The sequence below is a fragment of the Pteropus alecto genome, unplaced genomic scaffold, assembly GCF_000325575.1.
Source record: "Pteropus alecto unplaced genomic scaffold, ASM32557v1 scaffold110, whole genome shotgun sequence".
In the NCBI taxonomy this organism is placed as follows: Eukaryota; Metazoa; Chordata; class Mammalia; order Chiroptera; family Pteropodidae; genus Pteropus; species Pteropus alecto.
In genome coordinates this window covers 6,681,557-6,701,708 of record NW_006431920.1, presented here as the reverse complement: position 1 = coordinate 6,701,708, position 20,152 = coordinate 6,681,557, and the positions used below count along the sequence as shown (strand labels likewise).

Here is a 20,152-nt window from a genome sequence, read left to right as displayed (position 1 = left end):
TGATCATATTCACTACCTGGTTATATAGAACTTTCATTCCAGGAAGCATGAATGTGACATATACACAATATTAATGGTCAGCAGCAAATATTTTTGTTGGGGTGGGGAGTGAGGGGGAAAAGTAGAGAAAAGGCATTTACCATATAGGATGCAATTTTAAATGCTCTAAATCGGGCTAATAAACAGTAAACTTTCAAATATCTTAGATACATATTAAAACATATTTGAAACAAAATCTCAAGCAACTAAGAGAGCTTAGAAGAAAAAGATTATTAAAATAGTAGTAGTAATAATAATTACTATTGTAATTAATCTCTATTACACTATTTTTATAATAAGGGAAGTCACAGACACTGTATCTCCAGATGTCTAAAAACCTTAATAAATATATAGGGTTTGTAGAAAACACGACCTTATTGGGCTGCCCCTTATATTCAATTTCAAGGTAAAATTTAAACCTCAGCCAAGAGAGCAGCTTCCAAGGCCTCAAAAAACACTTAAATCCTATACTATCTTTGGTTATTTTTCCTTATTCCAACTCTGAAAAAATAAATATATTCAGGACATTAAAATCAGAAACATTGTAACTGGATTGAAATTACCATATTGTTAAGTGTATTAAAAATGTCTAGCATTATGTATGAACTCTGAACTATTAACATAAATTTGAAGTATCATACAATTTTAAAAGCTAAACATTTAGAAAAGTATTGATACAAGATATACTTTACATTCAAAATCATGGATTATTACAATACAGCTTTCAGCCTGCCAGTAGAGGATCAAATGCAACAAAAACATATTGCAACAAATGTATTTAAATTAGCTTAAAAATATTACACAGAGTTAACACATTGCAAACAAATATTCAGTCAATTGAGTTATGAAGCAGTAATTTTAACATCCAGAGCTACAATAACTAATCATATACAGTATCAGACAGACATGTAATCATGATAAATATGTTAAACAACTTTAATTTTTGCTAGTTAAAAAAAAATCCCTTTTGAGTTATTTTTGGCATGGTGCTGGAGGCTTTCTCAAATAACTGGATGCAAAACATTGCTTCTTTACAAGTCCCCAGCATGCAGCACTCAGAGTCTTCCAGTTAAAATGTAGGCTTGTTCATGTATTCTTCCAATGTCTGAAAAAGAACAATAAATTAGAACGATTTTCCCTTAAGCCACATTCTTTAGCAGCCTGTGAAATCTTTTTCATTGCTTATTTCTTTGCCATTATTGAAAAGTAGCTTTGAAAAGTATTTACGGACATAAATCTTTGCATTCCAATGGTTCAAAGTTTGAATATCATTTGTATACACATCCATATGGCTGGAACTAACTTTCAACCAAGAAGAAACTAAGCTTGATCATAAAGTTAATGTCTGATAAGACAAATACTAAAGTGATAGCTGCCAAGATATCACTGTTGACTTCAGATAAGTGTGTCTGCTGAAATGATGAGGACCATCACCAGGCATATGTATGCGAGAAAGCTGAATCTGTCTATATAACATGTAATTTTACAGATACTGTACAGAATCTCTTTACTACACTATTGCCAAGATATAATGGATGAACGATGATAATTCTGAAGATTCTTTGCCACATATTTTGCAAAGATTTTCCTCTAAAGTATACAAATTATGTTTCTTCATCTTCCTCATTAGTCACCCTTGCTAACATGGCACAAGACCATAATTTTTTTTCCAGCACTTTAAAAAAAAAAATATTTGAATGGGTTCAAATTACAGGCAGAGTTCAAAGTTACAGTGATGTTATAAGCCCTTGGCCATGCATGATGGATGGACTTTCTCTTGCACTTACTCTTATAACATTTGTATAATACAGTGGCCTCTGGGTTGAATCAATGAAGGAGATCAAGGTAGGGAGCCTTAGGCAACACCTCTGCCTTTGAGAGCTCAATCTGTGATGCTCAGTGTGCTCTTAAGCCTGAACCCCAGGGTACGTGATTCACTTGCACCTGCCAGGAGCACGTGAACTAGCACAGATCAAACAGACCAAGTCTGAGGCCAAGCAAGATTGCTCAGAGGACACCAGCGCTATTTAGAATTCCAGTGCTCCTCTGCTGAACGTACTTGTGGTCAGTCATTCACATGTTCCTATCAGGCTCTTATACCTCCTAGATGAGCAGTGGCCAAGAGAAGCCCACACCCTAAGACCTCTGCCCTGTATCTTCTCCTAGAGATGCTGCTCGTGTGTTGAAACTTAGCAAGGGTATCGTATTGGCTAGGGACCCAGGCCTGTTTTTTGGTAGCTAAAGTTCATACCATTTAAAAAGGAGTGCAAAGTCACAAACACAAAAGTGGGCATAAAGCTGATTTAGAATGAGAAAAGAAATGAGAGTGGATCGCAAATTTTTCAAAGGTGACGAGTATCACAAAATCCACAGCAATAGCATGTGGTTGTCAATCATTAAGTGCCTGACACGCCTCTATAATATCTTATTTTCATTGGACGGCTACATATTCTTTGCAGTTATGCTATGTTGCCTTTGAAAATTTGACTATGTGAGGCTGCGGCCTTGGAAGGGGCCTGGGACAGCAAAAGGCCCTGGAGTTATCACTTTACTAGCTTCGCAGTTCATTGGCATCTAGTTACTGGCACTGCTTCAAACCACTGGCTAACTCAATCTGCGAAACACTGCATGAGCTGCCCTTTCTGAGCCGTGCTATTACGCAGATTCCACGAACCAATAATGTATGAGGTTGGTATTTTCTTGCTTTTCCTACTTTAAAGGTTGGAAGAAACTTTTTAAAGCTGGCACTACCTTAAAGAGCTCTGCCCTGGCCTTTCACAAGAGGCTTGGAGTCTGCATCCTGGGACCCTTCTTGTTACCCATTAGTACTGCACATGCTATGACTTTTTACCGCACTGTGGTTTGGCTTAGCTGTTAACATGATTTGTGCTTTAAGGGGTGACGATGTTGAGGTGCATTGAGCCATTTCTCATGGATATACACATATATATGAGAGGTATCCTATTGCTTGAGCTAATGATCCTCCCTTCTGAACTTGCTTTCTTATTCTGTGATCAAAACATCTGTATGTCGCCCACATTGGTAGACCCAAGAATTGCGACTTCTGCAGTTCCCGGTCACTATCTTCTTTCAGGGTTTCTTTTTTTTCTTCTAATCACTTTGCACTGTAGTCCACAGGGCTGAGTTGTCACCTTCAAAATAAGGTACTGCCTAAAGTCACCCCCAAGTAATTAAATTGTTCATCTCGGGGGTGGCTCCATAGTGTAGTGGTTAGCACATCTGCTTTACATGCAGAAGGTCTTGGGTTCACGCCCCAGGTGGAGCCATGGACCATACCCCAGGTGTGCCAGGCCCCAGGTATGTACCGTGAGCCTGGGGGAGGAGACACCCCAACCTCAGAGATCCAGTTCTTAAGGGGAGATGGCAAATCCGCAGGTCAGGGGTGGAAGTGCGGGGGACGGGTGCAGATTAAAGAGCGGGGAAAAAAACTGTTCCTCTCTTTCCATATTATCAATGTCTAGCCCAAGCACACTTGGAATAAGCTTTCGGCATTTGGAGACTTAAGACTCTGTATTTTCTTATGAAATATGCGAAGGCAGCCTTCTATTCTAAGAAACTTTTACCAGGGAGGGATCCAGGGAAAGCCCCAGGGGTCACGTCGAGGTTTTTTAGTTGGGCTAAAAGTGAAAATGATGTAACAAAGGCCTCTTTTAACCTTTATTAACTACAAATACATGCTTAGGTCCCAAGGACGGAAAAAAAAAGAGCAATAATTTGTTTTCTTTACGCAATTATATTATATACGCTTATTCATTCTAAACACGTCTCACTGAATACACAAAACAAACCAGATGCATAACGTCAATTTTTTAACCAGCTCTGCAAATGTTCATTGACTTAGCTTAAGTACTAGAGGCCAAGAGAACATTGATGATGCTGTTTTAATTTGGTAGGTGCCGTTAAGTCAATGAGAGAGATTTAGGGGCAGTCATGACATTGCCCACTCACTATGGGGACATGGGGGCTAAATGGAGGGTCCCCTGAGACTTACCCATCAAGACCTTCCACTCAGTCACCATGGATATGAACTACCAGTTCATATTTAATTGTGAAAGGGCTCTCGCTTGAAGTACCTGCTCCCCAGATTTAAATGGAACTAGAAGTACCAGGTATACTGCAAGCTCTTCAAAACTCTTTTTCCTATGGGAAGGGGTAGAGGGGAGACGTTCAAAACCACCCGGTGTGTCTTGGCCCTAATTCAAGAACATTTAATTACTGAAGTGCCAAAAGACCCTGTTTAAAGTCTGCGTCTCCTATAAGGAGAATCAATCCATAGTAAGGGCCCTGAGGACAGAATTATAAACAACCCCCGGCATATTTTAAGAAAGGTTGCTCTGCGAAATTTCCAAACCACTGATTTCTCAAATACTTTGTAAAATTCCCTTCCTGTGGCATTTGGGGAGAGCCAAGTAAACATCAGAAAGTTTAAGTGCATTTTTTGAAGTGATAAATGCCCGAGCCTCCTCGCAGGCACAGGCGGGGTCTGATCTGTACCCACTCAAACAGATGCCTTTCTCAGCGGCCGTTCGCCTGAGGACTAGTCCTCTGGATAGGCAGGAGCAAGTAATCAGCTCAAAGATGTGCGAAAACAGTTGACAGGAAGTCATACTTCACATTGTTTCATTAACTTAATTGGTCTCTTATTTCTAAATGGCAGGTAGAATGGCTTTAATGCCAAATTTTCAAAGATATTTTATAACGCTCTGGAATCTCTTGATTTCTGTTATGAAAATAGAAAGAGATGGAAAGACCCAATGATGCCACGGGAACAAGTACCTAGAGGTGGCAGAGCTGGATTAGATCATCTCACTGAGGATGGCAAAGGTCAGTGGGATGGAGTGTTCTTTTTTACAGTGTCCCTGGGAAGACAAAAGGGACTAATGCGAGCTCCCTCATTAGGTACATTAGGTACAATGAAATCTGGACTGCAACTAAAAAAAAAAGCCCCCTGTATTAAATGGGTATCACAGAGTCAGGAGCACAACAAAATTGATGTTTCAGGGCCCATTTATACCTTGGCAAGCAAGCCACGGGATTCCCAACTTATTTATGCAAATAAGAGCACACATACAACCTCCCCAAGAGGTGTAAGAAATTTTAATTAAAATGATAAATGCCATCTTCGATAATAAAGTTCTAATGTCCCTGGCAAATGAAGTAACTGATGTACTGCCATTCTCCCTTCCCAGGGCAGCCCAGACATTTTAATGAAAGTCTTTTTATACCTCTCGGAAAATTATTCTTGAGAAAGAATACCACCTAGTATTTGATAGCTTTTTGATAGTGAGGTATCCTCACTAAAAAGCTCAAACATGAAGAGCGAAGACTCTGGAGCCCAATTGCCTACGTTCAAATCTCTATTCCACAGTTACTAGGGGTGTGACATTGAGCAGGCCATGTAACCTCTCTGTGTCTTAGTTTATTCATCTTTAAAATGAGGACAACACTACTACCTACCTCTTAGAATTGCTGTGATCATTAAATAATACATGCAAGTTGCTTAGAAACTGTACCCAGCACAGAGTAAGCATTCAGTATGTATTGGCTAATATATAAATACCACCACCACCACCACCATCACCACCACCATCACCACCACCATCACCACCACCATCACCGTCATCATCACCACCGTCACCATCACCGCCATCACCACCATCATCACTATCATCACCGCCATCATCACCACCATCATCATCACCACCGTCACCATCACCACCATCACCATCATCACCACCACCATCACCATCATCATCACCACCATCATCACCACTATCATCACCACCATAATCATCATTATTTTTCCCAGCACATGAGAAACTGAGTACTGACCTCTTGTAACATATCAGAATCTTCAATAGCTTTGACAGCTAATTTCTTGGATGTTTCTTGAATTTCTCCACCTATTATAAATTCATCCAGGATAAAATAAGCCTTTTCAAAATTAAAGATAATATCCAGCTCACAGACCTGGTAGGACAGAAGAAAAAAAAAAAATGTTTCAATAAACCTGCAGTGAAATCAGGGTAAACATTTGTCAGTGTCTCAAGCTTTTTCAACAGTTACGCCTATGTGGCATACCAAAGATAAAAATATCAGATGGTATGTTAAGGGCAGAAAAATAGAACTAGGGAATTACAGGCCTTTAATAAAAGTAGGAAAACCACATTCTATTAAAGCAGAGCATGTCCTTAGGTAACATCGTTCAATGTCACAACAAGACATATGAGACTCGGCGGAGGAACGAGGCAGCCCTCATCTCATCTTTCGATCTGCACACGTGAGAGCTGAGTCCCCACATCGCGTTTCGGGCGGGAGGGCAGTGCTTTGTTTCTCCTGCTCTCTGGTCTGTAAATCTTGGCTCCTAGCTTTAGGACTCTCGGAAGCCCACACTTTAGAGCTTGACGGTGCTCATGTTTCTCAAAGTGATGTTACAAGCCAGTGGCTTTCAGACTTCAGAATGTGCCCAGATCACCCAGAAGTCTCATTAAAACACATATTGCTGGGCTTCACCCCCAGAGCTTCTGATTCAGTGGGACTGGGCGAACCTGAGAGTCTGAACTTCTAACGGGTTCCCAGGGGATGCTAATGATGCTGGACATGTCAAGAACTACTGTCACTGTCACAGACCAGAGCAGAGTCTGACAGGTTTGGTTAAGTAAAGCAAGTGGCAAGACTTACTACCGCTCCTAATTCAAATAAGGCTCATTTTCAGTTCTTTAACCAGACAGCCACTCGGGCCTTCTCCTTGCTGTTTGCTTCCCAAGGATCCCTCAGGTCCCCAACACTTTCCACACCCTCTTGAAGGTCTGCTAACTGAAAGTTTTCAGTCCCCTCCGCCCCTTACAGCAGCACTGAAGACCCGTCATCCATCTCTTTCTTGAAAATCACCTCTCTTGTTCCCTGACTTTGACAATCCAATTCAATGTCTGTTCTCTTCATCTCTGATGATTCCTTCTCAGGCCCTTTGGATGGTTTATCTCCCTCCTACTTTACATTTGTTTAGGAAGGATTTACGGAGTGCTTAGGACATGTCAATCAGCAAAACGAACATCTCTGTTCCACGTTGCCTACCTTCCAGCGATCTACCTTCTTAAATATTGGTGTTTCTCATAATTCATATACGCGTATTCTCCTAGGCCTACATTTTCTTTGCAATACATGTATTCCCCTAGACAATGTCGTTGACTCTCTACAGCTGTGTCTAGCATACAGGTAGCTTAGCAAACCGAGGTGACTAGCCCTTATCTCCTTCGGAAACGCTAGTGCAATATTTCCACCTGCTAAATAGACATCTCTACCTGGATGTTGCTCAATCCAGGTCACCAGGGACCAAACTAAAGTCAAGCACATTTGTTCTTCTTTAGTCTCTAGTTTCTTTAGTAGGTGCAACTTCTATCCAGCAGCCCGATCTAATGCATCGACAGTTCAACCTGCCTTCCCGCTTCCCCTCATGCCTCTGCCTCCCTTGGTCTCACCCCTCTCAGTTTGGTGACCAATTTCTACTGATTGCACTGTGTACATAAACTCATATTCTCATCCTGTCTTTTCCATTTTCACTGTCACTGCTCAGGTCTGTGACATCTCTAAGCCACTACAATGACCTGGGTAGCATCTGTGCCTGCTCAAGGCCGGTGACCACTAAGACTTTGCTAAAATGCTGATCGTGTTCCCCTTCAGTTTAGGACAACATTTTAGTTCACTGGTATGGCATACAGGACTATTTATAACCCAGCCTGGGCCCTGCTCTCTGGCTTCCTGTGACAGCCCTCACTTTGTGCTACAGCCACGCATTCCACAAACTCACCCTGTTCTTTCATGACTTTTGCCTTTTGCACATTCCAGAAATTTCTGGAATGTTCCTTAAATGTTCTTTTCTTATTCTGCTGATAAAATCAAGCTCGTTTTTCAAGATGGAATTCTAAAGTAAGGGGAACAGTGTGCCCCCCAAATCCTCTTATCTCTCATCGAGTTTGTGCACTAGTATATGTTTACTTACCAATCATCCCCCTGTACTGTGAGATCAGGCACAGACCTTGTCTTAGTCATTTTTATATCCTCAGTATCTGGCACATAGTAGGACGTAAAAAATGTTTGCAGGATAAATGAATATGTCAGCCAACATATAGGCTTTGTTTCTATGATCCTGGGGATTAATGGCTTCTCAGATAAACAATTTTCTGATCCTATTGAATGCTATGACTTTATATAAAATGGATGTCAATATTTTAGCAAATTGCTCCATATATCCAGGATTTAGGTCAATAACCTTGCAGACACCACAGAGAAAATGGTTTATATTGACAGATCCAATTGAATCTAGAAGCATAAGAACAAATGAATATAATACCACTGTAATAAACGGCCAACTCAGAAAAACTCATCTAATTCATCTGCAAAGGTTACAGTCCCTTCACTCATTAGAAAACAACATCAAATCAACAATAAGTGTGTATATATCTCTACATCTCTCTCTCCCCTCCCTCAAGAGTCTCTCACTCTGTCTCCTTCTATCTATATACACACATATGTACATACACAGATACATATATGCGTGTATGTTTATATATAAACCAATTTCAAATAAGAGTCTATCCAGACCTTTAGGGCTCTCTCTTCAGAACAACCATTAGAGAGGATGGCGTGATAAAAGCACATGTTCTCAGCTAACAGACACTCTCTTTTACTTCTAGAACACTCTCATTTCAGGTATTCGAATGATAGTGAAACCTGGCTCCCCAGGCAAAAACTGTGGAGGGATCAGAGTACACTGTGGGCCAGGCACTATAAACAAGGTTAAAAGTATAGAAACAGACTGGGGACAATATTTGCAACATATTATAATGGAGGGGGGTGGAGAACAGTATCCACGATACAGAAGGAATTCTTACAAATCCCTAAGATAAACTTCACAATAGAAAAAAAAAAAAAATGCTGTCAAGAAGTAATTCATAGACAGGCAAGGAATGAAAAAGGATAGTACACATCTAATAAGAGGCAGAGCCTCACCAGTAATCAGTGAAATGCAAATTAAGTCAATTTTCATCTGATAATTAAGAGATAATATCCGTTGCTGGTGAGAGTAAGGACAACTAGGTACTCACAGTCACTGTTGGTAGAATCTACAAGTTTTATAGGCCATTTTGGACAATCGAATTGTAGTATTTGTCAATTTTAAATGTACAAATCTTTTGACCCAATAATTCCACAAGGAATTTATTTCTGTGCTATCCTCAAACCAGGGCACAATAACATATATGTGAACAACAAAAATTATGGAAGCATCATTTACAATAAAAATGAGGAACAGCCCAAAGACCATCCATAAGGGAACTGCTTAAATAGTGTATGGCATACCGTCCCCCACCCCCACACACACTTTGGTATGGGATAGTATACCATAGGAACTCTATTTAGAAGCTGGAAAGAATGAGACATAGATTCATAAGGGGAAAAAGAAAGTTGCAGAATAATATGCATAATACAATCCTTCTTTTATTTTTAAAAGTATATGTCTAGAAGGATATGTAAAAAGATGCATTACTTTGCAATGTTAAACAATCTGGATAAGCAAAAAGAACGCACAGCAGATCCATGCACATGAAAGAAAGTATGAGAAATAAGCAGTTACCAGAGGTCGGAAGAGGCGGGAAGTCGGGAGTTACAGTAGCAAGAGCTGAGGAACCTCACAGTTCCAGGCAGGTGGACACCAGGAATCCAAGACAGACAGGCGCCTCGTTAGGAGAAACCAGCAACCAGAATCCTGCAAAGTGAACCTGACAGATACTAATGCAAGTTCTCGGGGAACTTCTCAGACCCCACTCACAGAGCAGCCACCCATCCCCCAGCCTACAGAGCTCATCAGCAGCCATGGGGCAATTAATTTACTATCCCTTGGTCCAAGGAATAGGGATAAGGTAAGGTGGTATGCAAAGTCAGATACTCGCAAAACACAGACACATACCCATTCATTCAACTTGAATATACAGCTACTATCTCTTGATCATAAGGGAAATGGATACACGAGTTCTAGTGGTATAATAGAGAATGCTCCCAACGAGCAACTATTTCATATACATCAAAATGCTACCCTATGGCTATTCTTGGGGTTAGACTCAGAGTAAGAGAAAACATTTCAGGAGAACCTTAGACCAAATGTAGGTTTCTTTAGCTACTGCTTAATTACTCAAATACTTCTAATTCCATCTTACGGATGCTGTCCCCATACACGAGAAATGTGCCCTCGATACTCAAATGACTCCATTCCATCTAATTATGCAAAAGCACATGGCTTCTATGTACATAAACGCATGAGCCTCTTTACTTAATTTTTCTCATTTTCTCGTGTACCTATATTCTGGAAGACAGAATATAAAAGCCAGAAATAGTGATAATTTAACTTTATCTTTGATCTCCAAGGCTTGTGCTTTACTGTAATTTGGTTTGAGGGTCTTCTCTCAGAGAAAGATATGCGATGCAGTGAGATTATCCCAGGCATTTCAATGACTAAATCCTTTTAGGCAGAGTCTAAGAAGGACCTTCCCTTACTGAATTCTGTTTTAAATAAATACAAAAGTATCAAGTTATACACAATAAATGTATAAAACTATATGTGTAACAGTCATAATGCAAAGTACAACTACATAGCAATTGACCGTTTATAAAGTATTGGTAATTATACTGTTTCCTTGATCCTTACAACAGCCCTAGGAGGTTAGCGAAGTAAATATTTCTATTAACCTTTCTGCATGTCATTTTTCTTAACTATAAAATGGAGATATATGATGGGCCAACTTATGGGTCTGGTTAGTAAGTAAGCTGACACCAGGATCCAGCTGGACTCAGAATGCTCCTCCTTCTACAGCAAGAAAATCCCCCACATCAAGATCTCTGAGAAAGCAACATCTACACCTTCTGAGTGCGTCAGTGAAAACTCACACGACTGTCTGCAATGGGGAAATATGGCAGGTATCTAAATCCTGAAACAGACCCTTATCTACTAGAAGACTGAGGCGTTTCTCCTTAGCCTCCATAAATTGTGGTTGATACTACTTATTGAAGATCGAAAGATTAACTAGTTAATCTTTGTAAATCTCCTTAGAATTGAAAAATGCTAAAAAAAAAAAAAAAAAATACATAACTTAAATTAGTAGCCAGAGAATCTGATTTATCTGTCATCGGAAGGTAATATTTTCCAGTGTTACAAGAGAAGCTCAATACCAAGTTTGCCCTTAGATAATGTAAATGCAGAATTTGAGGAAATCTTCAGTATTAACACAAGAGGAAAAGAAAACCAAAAAGAAATATTCCGGAGACGATGTCAATGAGACGCAGTACTGGTAGGTTTTGCTCATCACTGTTAATTAATAAGAATTGAACACCTACTGGGCAGATAGCCCTCGAGTTGCTCCTAGCTGCTCTTAGCTTGATAAAAGATTCATAGAATTTTTTAGTGAATTAAATTTTGGTTCCTGACAAAGACACAGCTTCTAAACGTATGCCAAAATTGGATGAAAAATTAGTGTTAGCGAAATAGGAATTCATTCTGATTCTCCTTGTACTTTAACTGAGGCTGGTGCTGGTGAAGGGGATTCGCATTCTCTTGAGAAAGCCATGTGTTCTGAAACACCTGAAATTTGGTCCCATAAGATCGAGATCAACACTCAGCCCCACGTCACAGTATCATAGTTGGATTAATCTAGGAAAACACAACAGGTCCAACCAGAGTGCAGAAATGAGGGGGGGAATACAAGTTCCAGGCAAGCCTCAGGACAACTGCGTCAGGCCTTCACGGAAGGCCCAGTGTGGCGTTTATTGCAGAAGACAGCACCAAAATGTCGGGATAGTTTTCAATAACAGAAAGCATAAAATGAAATAATCTAAAATATGAAAATAGGCTATTATGCGTTTGCAAATTTCTCTTTTAAAAATGAAAATAAACGGTGAACCAAGAGAAAGAGAAAGAGAAGTGATCTCGCTCTTTGATTCCTTCTGTATGCTGAACAACGACCAAAGTTCCGGGAGCAACATTGGAGGTTTTGTCATAATTTGCAAAAGGAAAAAAGAGGAGAATAAAAGGGAAGGGGGAGAAGGCAGGAAAATTCTCTCAGAAACCTTTTAAGAGCTCATCCTATAAAAAGCGTGGCAACGAATCTGACAAAACCCCAACCAATACTGCAAATGCTGCTCATTCCATTAAATAGAATACAGAAAACTCTTCCAGAAGCAAATTCTCCTAACAACACTTAATAAAAATCTTCAGTAAGCAAGCGAATAGGGAAGAGAGTATTACTGAGAAAAAAAAACAAAAAACATTTTCCAAATGCAATGATTTATTATTTAGAGTGTGAAATTAAACGCGTCAGGGATATCTGCAAAAATCTGGCCTAGAGCTGGTTACAAGTGTTGAAAAAACAAATAAATAAGTCTTGGGTCATGATCTTGACAGACTTGCAGTTTGGTGGTCAAGCGAATTTTGTACAAGTTAAAGATAATACCAGGCTGGTCCATGTCACGGGAGCACTGGGTATGTCAGGCTGGTCCATGTCACGGGAGCACTGGGTATGTCAGGGATGTAACGAGAGAAAAGCGAGAAAGCAGGAGAAGAGGCCTGGGACCAATGTTTAGAAAGCTTGACTGCCAGGCTAAGAAGCTTAAATTTTATTCGTTATAGATGGACAGTGACTGAGGAGGAATGTCACCCAGGATCTGTGCCTTGTGAGATGGCCACCGACAGGCCAGGCGAGGGCCAGAGATGAGGTTTAAAAGAGAAGGAAGAGTGTAGCTCCAAGAAAACCTAATCTAGTGAGAGTGGCAAGAAGGAGATGAATTTTAGTTCAATTCGAATAAAGGCAGATTTTAGTAAAGGCTGGAGAAAGATAACGGAACACTGTTCTTTTGCACTGAAGGACCCTGGGACATGATAAATTCAATCACAAGACAGAACACGTTTTCAGAAGATGTCTGGTTCTTGAGATGACTATGAAAAGTCCAGAGAAGATTGTCATCAGGAAAGTGAAAAAAAAAATTCACCTGAAACGGATCTCCAGGAGAAAAAGTTAAGTGGACACGCAAGAGAGTGGGAAGAGCAGGTGGTCATTTAGAGAGAGAGAATTGGGACACCTCGTATAAGATAGTACTTGGCAATAAATGCAAGGAGATGCAATAACAATGTGAAGGGAAAAGGTTTTGGTTTTGTTTGATGGTGTTTTTTTCTTCGATATAAACAACATTAAAGAATACATGTAACTTAGTCAAAGAAGCCAGAGATGCAACAAAAACTCAAAAGAGAAGAGAGATGACAGTCGATGAGGAAGATGGGACCTCTTAATATTAAGGAATCCTTCACGATTCAATTCTAGTTCATGAAACAAAGTCTCTAGTGTGGTTGTGATCTAAAGATAGAGACACCTCCTGCCTCTTGAGTTTTAAATCTATCATTTACTAAGAACTACCGAAAGGAGGGAAAGTCTTGTATCTAGATCCTTGGTACAAATGCAATTCATATTTTAGACTTGAGAGAGAGAAGGAATGTGACAAAAGACAGAACCGAAGTAAGAGCTGAAATGGAGACCCATGGATTTTAATAGACCAGCCACTTACATTTCCAAAGTATTTGTCCAGCAACTCCACATAACGATGCACAGTCTCTAGTGTCAACAGCTCATTGTCCTGATTTTCAATTGCACAGCAAAAATATAAACTAGCATACCTTGAAAAGAAAAAAAAAAATACGATGACCCATTAAACAACATGAGCATGTTTTTCCCCAGTGAATATGCAGTTACTTCTTGCTCTCTAGAGACTCTCCCCCATTCAAAGTCCAAGAATAAAATCATTATTCATCACATCCTATATCTTCCCCAAATGTGAAACTAAATATATAAAAATACTGGGTGATTGGATTGTTGCTGTTATTTATGTGAAAGTTCCTCAATAAAATTTTATCAGAGGGACAGAGTCCTTTGGCTCACAGTAATCAAGGTGTCTGCTCATGCCCTTCTCTGGCTTGTGGATCGTCCTTTCTAAATTCCAAACTTGACCAATGGCCCGCCCTCTCACTGTGCACTGGTCTATAGCCATTCTGTGTCTCCATCCTCAGCTTGCCAAGTCCCATGTGTTTCTTCTGCCTAAAATACTCTTCCCTACCCCATTCGTATGGCTAACTCTCACTTCTCCTAAAGCTCTGAGCTTGGATGGCACATTCCTCCAGGAAATGTCTATCTTCTCTGACTAGATTCGATGCCCCAGTTATGCATCCCATGTCTTCCCCCCATCAGTGCATCTAGTCTCTTCATTGTCCATGCCGTGGTCTGTCCCTCCCCAACAAGATCAGTGGCTTCCCAAAGGCAAGTACTGTCTCTGCCTCGTTCACAGTTATATTCCAAGTACGTGTACTATCTGTTGAGAGAACCACTGAAGCCTATTCTTTACACGATGGTTGAAAATACAATTGAACCCAAAGTTTTAGAGAACTAGCAGGCAGAGAATAGGGGCAAGCTTCTTGTTGACAAGTACTAAAAGTTTTGACCTTGGATCCAGCTGAAGGAGCTTTGCCCAGGCACTTCCATTTGCCCATAGATTAATGGTAATTTAATCCATTAAATATAGTCTGCAGAGGTTACTTTTGTCTTTCCCCTTCAGGTTTTATAAATATCCCTTGCAAGAGCCTCTCTAGTGTACAGTTTCCATCTGGAAGTTGCAAAAGGATGCTGTATGCAGGATCAGGCCAGCTGTGTTCTGGTCCTGGCTTAGGCATCAGTTACTGGGTCTTTATGGGCATAATTACTTTATCTCTTGGGGGCCTCAGTTTCCTCATCTATAAACAAGGTTCCTTTCCAGAATGGACGTGCTATGGCAATAAAGGTACAATAAAGAGAGAACATACAGGCGTTAAAGCCAGACAGATCTGGGTTTAAATTCTGGCTCTGACAATTACCACTCATTACTGTGATTGCGGACTAGTTACTTAAACATTCTGTGGCTTCAGTTTCTTCATCTGCAAATATGAGTCATGATAACAATAAAAAGAGCTGCCATCTCTGTACCATACTAATCTGCGTTTTTCCCATAATATTTCTTACTAACTGAAAATGTTTCGTTTACGTAACAAATGAGTAAGATCTGTGAGAGTAGGAATGTTCTGTGCTTATTCACTACCGTATCCACAGCCACTAGAATGGTGCTGGGAATACAGCAGGTGCTCATAAGCTATTTCCTGGATACATACGTGCATTAGCAACATGTAGGGGAAGTAACTAATATCCATCTGGCACATGAAAGGCCTTTCAATAAAAGAGAGTTCCTTCTTGGTTGGTCTGTTGGTACAGACACTCGAGCTGCAGTCTTCAAAGATTTCACTACATGATGAAATTGGTGTTGCAATCTAAAATGTTCAGGATAAACAAACCAAAGCAGTAACGAGAAATTCAGTTCTCATAAAGTTACTCACACCTTTTATAAACAAGTTTTAGCTCTTTCCAGTCAATAAAACTGCTTGTCCTGTGACCACGAGAGAGAACAATCTGAATAATTTCCCGGGTGATCCTTTTCCTTTCTTTGTCAGGGAGAGTCGTGTACCATTTCTGTAGCCGTAATTTCCCTTGTCGACTGAAGAGCAATATGAAATGTATCTAGAACAAATGAAGGACAGAAAAAAACAGAACTTGGTCAACCAAATCATTCTACCTAGACACTAAAACTCAGTTGCAGGGTGTAAATGATTATAATTCTGAACAGATGAGAAAACACTCGCTAGCCTGAAAACTGTCTCATCTCTGAAATTATATTTAACCCATCAGAGAACAAAAAATTGGGTGAACCACACACATAGCTTATTTATATTCTAGGGGAAAGATAAGTTCTTTTTAAAATTCCTTTTTATGAATCACAAATTCAGTACAGGGAGAAAAATGTGTCAAGGAAATATATAACTCTTTTAAGAAAGCGTTCAAATCTTTTGTCACAAGCCAAAAAAAAAAAAATGTAAAAATAGAAGAGTTTATTTAAAAATTACATCCCAGTTCCCTACCACAACTATAGAAACATAATGGTAACAGAAATAAAAGAGAGAAATAGGGGAAGGAATTGAGGATAAAGCAAGGAGGAAAAGTGAGAAAGCGAGAAAGGGACCATATTTTAAGACTTTTTAAAATAAGAATTGTACGTATTTAAGTTGTAGAACATGATGATTTAATATACATAGTAAAGTGATTACTACAATCAAGCTAATTAACATATCATCAACTCACATAATTACCATTTTGTGTGTATGACAGCATCTGAAATATACTCTTTGAGCAAATTTCCAGCATTCAGTAGAGTGTTAAGTACCGGCATCACGCTGCACATCAGGTCTCCAGACTTGCTCACCTTATGCCTGCGACTTTGTACCCTCTGGCCAACATCTCCGCATTTCCACCACCTCCCCACTTCCAGTAACCAACTTTCTACTCTCCGCTTCGATGAGTTTGACTCTTTTAGATTCTACATATAGGTGAGATCACTCAGTATTTGTCTTTCTGTGCCTGGCTTATTTCATTTAGCGTGTTGATGTTTTTTAGGTTCATCCATGATATCACAAATGACATGAACTCCTTCTTTTTATGGCTGATTGATTTTCCATTGTGTGTGTGTGTGCGTGTGTGTGCGTGTGTGTGTGTGTGTGTGTGTGTGTGTGTATCACACATGCTTTATCCATTCATCTGTCAATGGACATGTAGATTGATTGTGATCTTGTCTACTGTGAATAATGCCACAAAGAACTTGGGAGTGCAGATATCTCTTCAAGATATTGATTTCATTTCCTTTGGAAATACATCCAGAAGTGGGATTCCTGGATCAGATGGTAGTTCTATCTTTAATTCTTTGAGGAACCTCCATACTGTTTTCCATCATAACTGTACTAATTTCCAGTTCCACCAACAGCGTTTAAGCATCCCCATTTCTCCAGATCCTCACCAACACTTATCTTTTGCCTTTCGTTATTGTCCTCCTAACAGATGTGAGGTGATATCCCATGGTGGATTTGATCTGCATTTCCCTGATGAGTACTGATGATCGTCTTGTCATATACCCGGTGGCCATCTGCATGTTTTCTTTGGAAAAATGTCTATGCAGGCCTTTTGCCCATTTTTAATCCAGGTTATTTGTTTCCCTGCTATTGAGTCATTTGAGTTCCTTGTGTATTTTTGGATATTAATGCTCTAACGGATGTATGTTTTCTTCCATTCCACAGGTCATCTCTTTATTTTGTTGATTGTTTCTTTTGCAGTGCGAAAGCTTTTTAGTTTGGTGCAATCCCATTAGTTATGTTTTTGCTTTTGTTTTCCGTGTTTTTGCAGTCATACCCAAAATATTATTGCCAAGAAGCTTTTTATTAATGTCGAGAAGCTTTTTTCTTGTTTTCTTCTAATAATTTTACAGTTTCAGGTATTACATTGAAGTCTTTAATCCCCTTTGAGTTGATTTTTGTATATGCCTGTATATATCCAGTTTTCCCAACACCATTGATTTAAAAAAACTGTCCTTTTCACATTATGTGTCCTTGGCATCCTGTTGAAGATCAAATTGTCTTAAAGGTAAGCTCTTAACTTACTTTATATGTTACTTGGCTGAGAACTTGAGAATCAACAATCTCAAGTTACAACTGTCTTTGGCATCAAAATAGATTCTTAACAATTTAGATAGTGTGTAGGCTACATTAGGAAGCAACCTGATCTTACTTCCAATTACATTTCAAATGTTTTATTTAAAAGGAAACGTTCGTGTTTAAATGAATTTTAAAATCTTTAAACGAGTGGAAGACACTGTAACAGGTCAAAATTGACTTTGATACCTTCGAGGTATAATAGATCTGCTTTTCAGAAATTGTGAGATGGTCTGATCTTTATTTTATGGGAAATTAAGTTTTATCAATCCACAGTATGAGAAGATCACATTTAGAATCATAATTTATTTTGTTGAGTTTGTTGTGCTTTGTTTTTTTCTTTAAATAATAAACTTTATTATTGAGGTTAAGGACTAAAATATACTGGGGACCAAAATAATGAATTTTTAAAACTTTTTACAAATAAAATACTCGACTCCTTTAATTGAAGAGGTTTGGCTCTGAATGTCATGGCATAAGTCATACAAACTCAATAAATAGGTGGTGACATCTGAGGGCCCCCCCCAAAACGGGCTCTTTCCTTGGAGCTTCCACTACCCTCAAACTATAGAATTTGAGGTCTTCTTAATAAGCTATCTTCTGTCTTAGAAAGGAAACATCTTATAACAAGGACTTGAGGGCTAAGACACAGCAAATTAAGAGAAAGCAAGTTAAAAAGCCCTGTTCTCCTAGCAGCTTTAAGAAAATTCACTCTCTGACTGGGATTTTAAATATCTGCTTAGAGCACAGCACCTTCTCACATATCTATTTCATTATGAGAGCAGGTATGGATAATTCAATGATGGAATACTGTTCCTATTTTCTAAGAATCACATTGAGAAAGGTAGTTTTGCTTCTAAGAAGAGACCACCATAAAAGTGACATTCTAAGAGTACAAAATTGAATAATGATAGAATAATAAAACCTCAAGATTTTGAGAACAAAATTCAGTTTTGGATTATTACCAATGGGTAAAACTATTCAATCTGATGTCTAGTGATGTCTAGAATGATGAGATTTTTACTAGAAAAGTGAAATCCACACATTTTCTCAGCATTCACTTTGCTTTTCCTGTCGGAAAATGTTCCTCTTCCCATTTAACCTAAATCTCTTCTGTTACGATTTAAACCAATTTTCCTTGATTTTATCCACAGAATACATAAAAAAATAATAAATCACTATCTTTGGAATAACAACTAACTTCACATATTGTAAGACAGCATTTAAGTCTAGCTTGAATTTTTTCCTTTCTGAAGAAATAACTCTGGTTTCATGTCTTCTCTTTTTTGGTTGATGATGTCAAAATCATCATTGTTGTGATTCTTCCAGATTTCTCCACCGGCTATCTGTTACTTTTAATTTGGGGCACTCAGATCAATGCCACAGTTCCAGTGACAGGCTGTAACTATTGCCGAGTTTCAATGGAGAACACTTTCCAGTTCTTTTACCTTGCAACCTTCTCTCAAGATCAGGTGTTTGTCCTTTTAAACAATGATCGACAATGTATAACAGCAAACAAAGAACAATTTTTTTCTTCATTCTAACAAGGAATTCAAAGAAAAAGGATGATATGTGACAACACATGTATCCATAAAGTGCAACCGAAATATTAAAATGCATTCCCAATTGAAAAGAAGCAACAAGTAGGTTCAAGTTTACCCAATAAATTGCATTGCATAGGACAGTGTCGAAAGATTTAACCCTCTCAAGTACTGCTCTGGTGCCTGGCGTCTGTTTCATCTCAAGATATAGCAGTGTAGCTTGAGAGATCTGGTAGAGTGAATCACAGTGATTCATAAGAGTTCATCACCTCCAGCAATTAATTTTATCCAAATATCAGTTTAGTCATTCAAGGCATATTTGAATAATATGTTTTAAGAGGTTAATCAAATACCAATTTTGATTAGCATTAGGTTGAGGGTTGCGGAGGAGTGGGGAGGGGAGAAGGCAATTGGGAGGTTTTTCTTCAGTAATTACAAAGAGCCAACTTAAATTCAAGTTGATGTCATAAACAAACTTCATCTGACTTTGGAAAAACAACCTCTGGACGTTTCCTTTCAATAGCGTTGGTGAGAAGAAAGGGGTGATGATGACTCTGACTGGTAATACCGACAAACGCCAACTCCAGAAATGACCATAAAACCCAGCGACGCATTGAGCAGGGCTGACTGCTTACATTTGGCTCATGTGCTTTGGCCTCAAGTGAGCATCCAACTTCACCAGTGGCGCCCACCCCTGGCTCAAACAGAGCCACCTCTGCCAGCGGCCCTTTTGAAGGGTCTGGTTCTATCCTGGATGATCCTTCAAATCTAAACTTATAAGATTAATCCAAGCTCTCTTCATCCTCAGAGTGTCCTCTAGAACAATCCTTGACTTAACTGGGCACAGCCTAAAATTCTCACTTAGACTCAACACAAACTACTCTGGGTGTTTTCTTCATCATGT

General features: G+C 39.2%; 1 protein-coding gene across 1 annotated transcript in view; it reads right to left on the bottom strand.

The window, feature by feature from the left end:
• Positions 1 to 961: 961 nt before the first annotated feature.
• Positions 962 to 20,152, bottom strand: part of AP1S3 (adaptor related protein complex 1 subunit sigma 3) — a 54,591-nt gene continuing 35,400 nt past the window's right edge. The window contains exons 2-5 of the mRNA XM_006906667.3: positions 15,514 to 15,692; positions 13,663 to 13,771; positions 5,893 to 6,030; positions 962 to 1,144 (exon numbers count right to left, since the gene is read on the bottom strand). Coding sequence (XP_006906729.1) covers positions 1,109 to 1,144; positions 5,893 to 6,030; positions 13,663 to 13,771; positions 15,514 to 15,692 — 462 coding nt within the window. The 3' untranslated portion in view covers positions 962 to 1,108. The remainder of the gene's footprint in view (positions 1,145 to 5,892; positions 6,031 to 13,662; positions 13,772 to 15,513; positions 15,693 to 20,152) is intronic.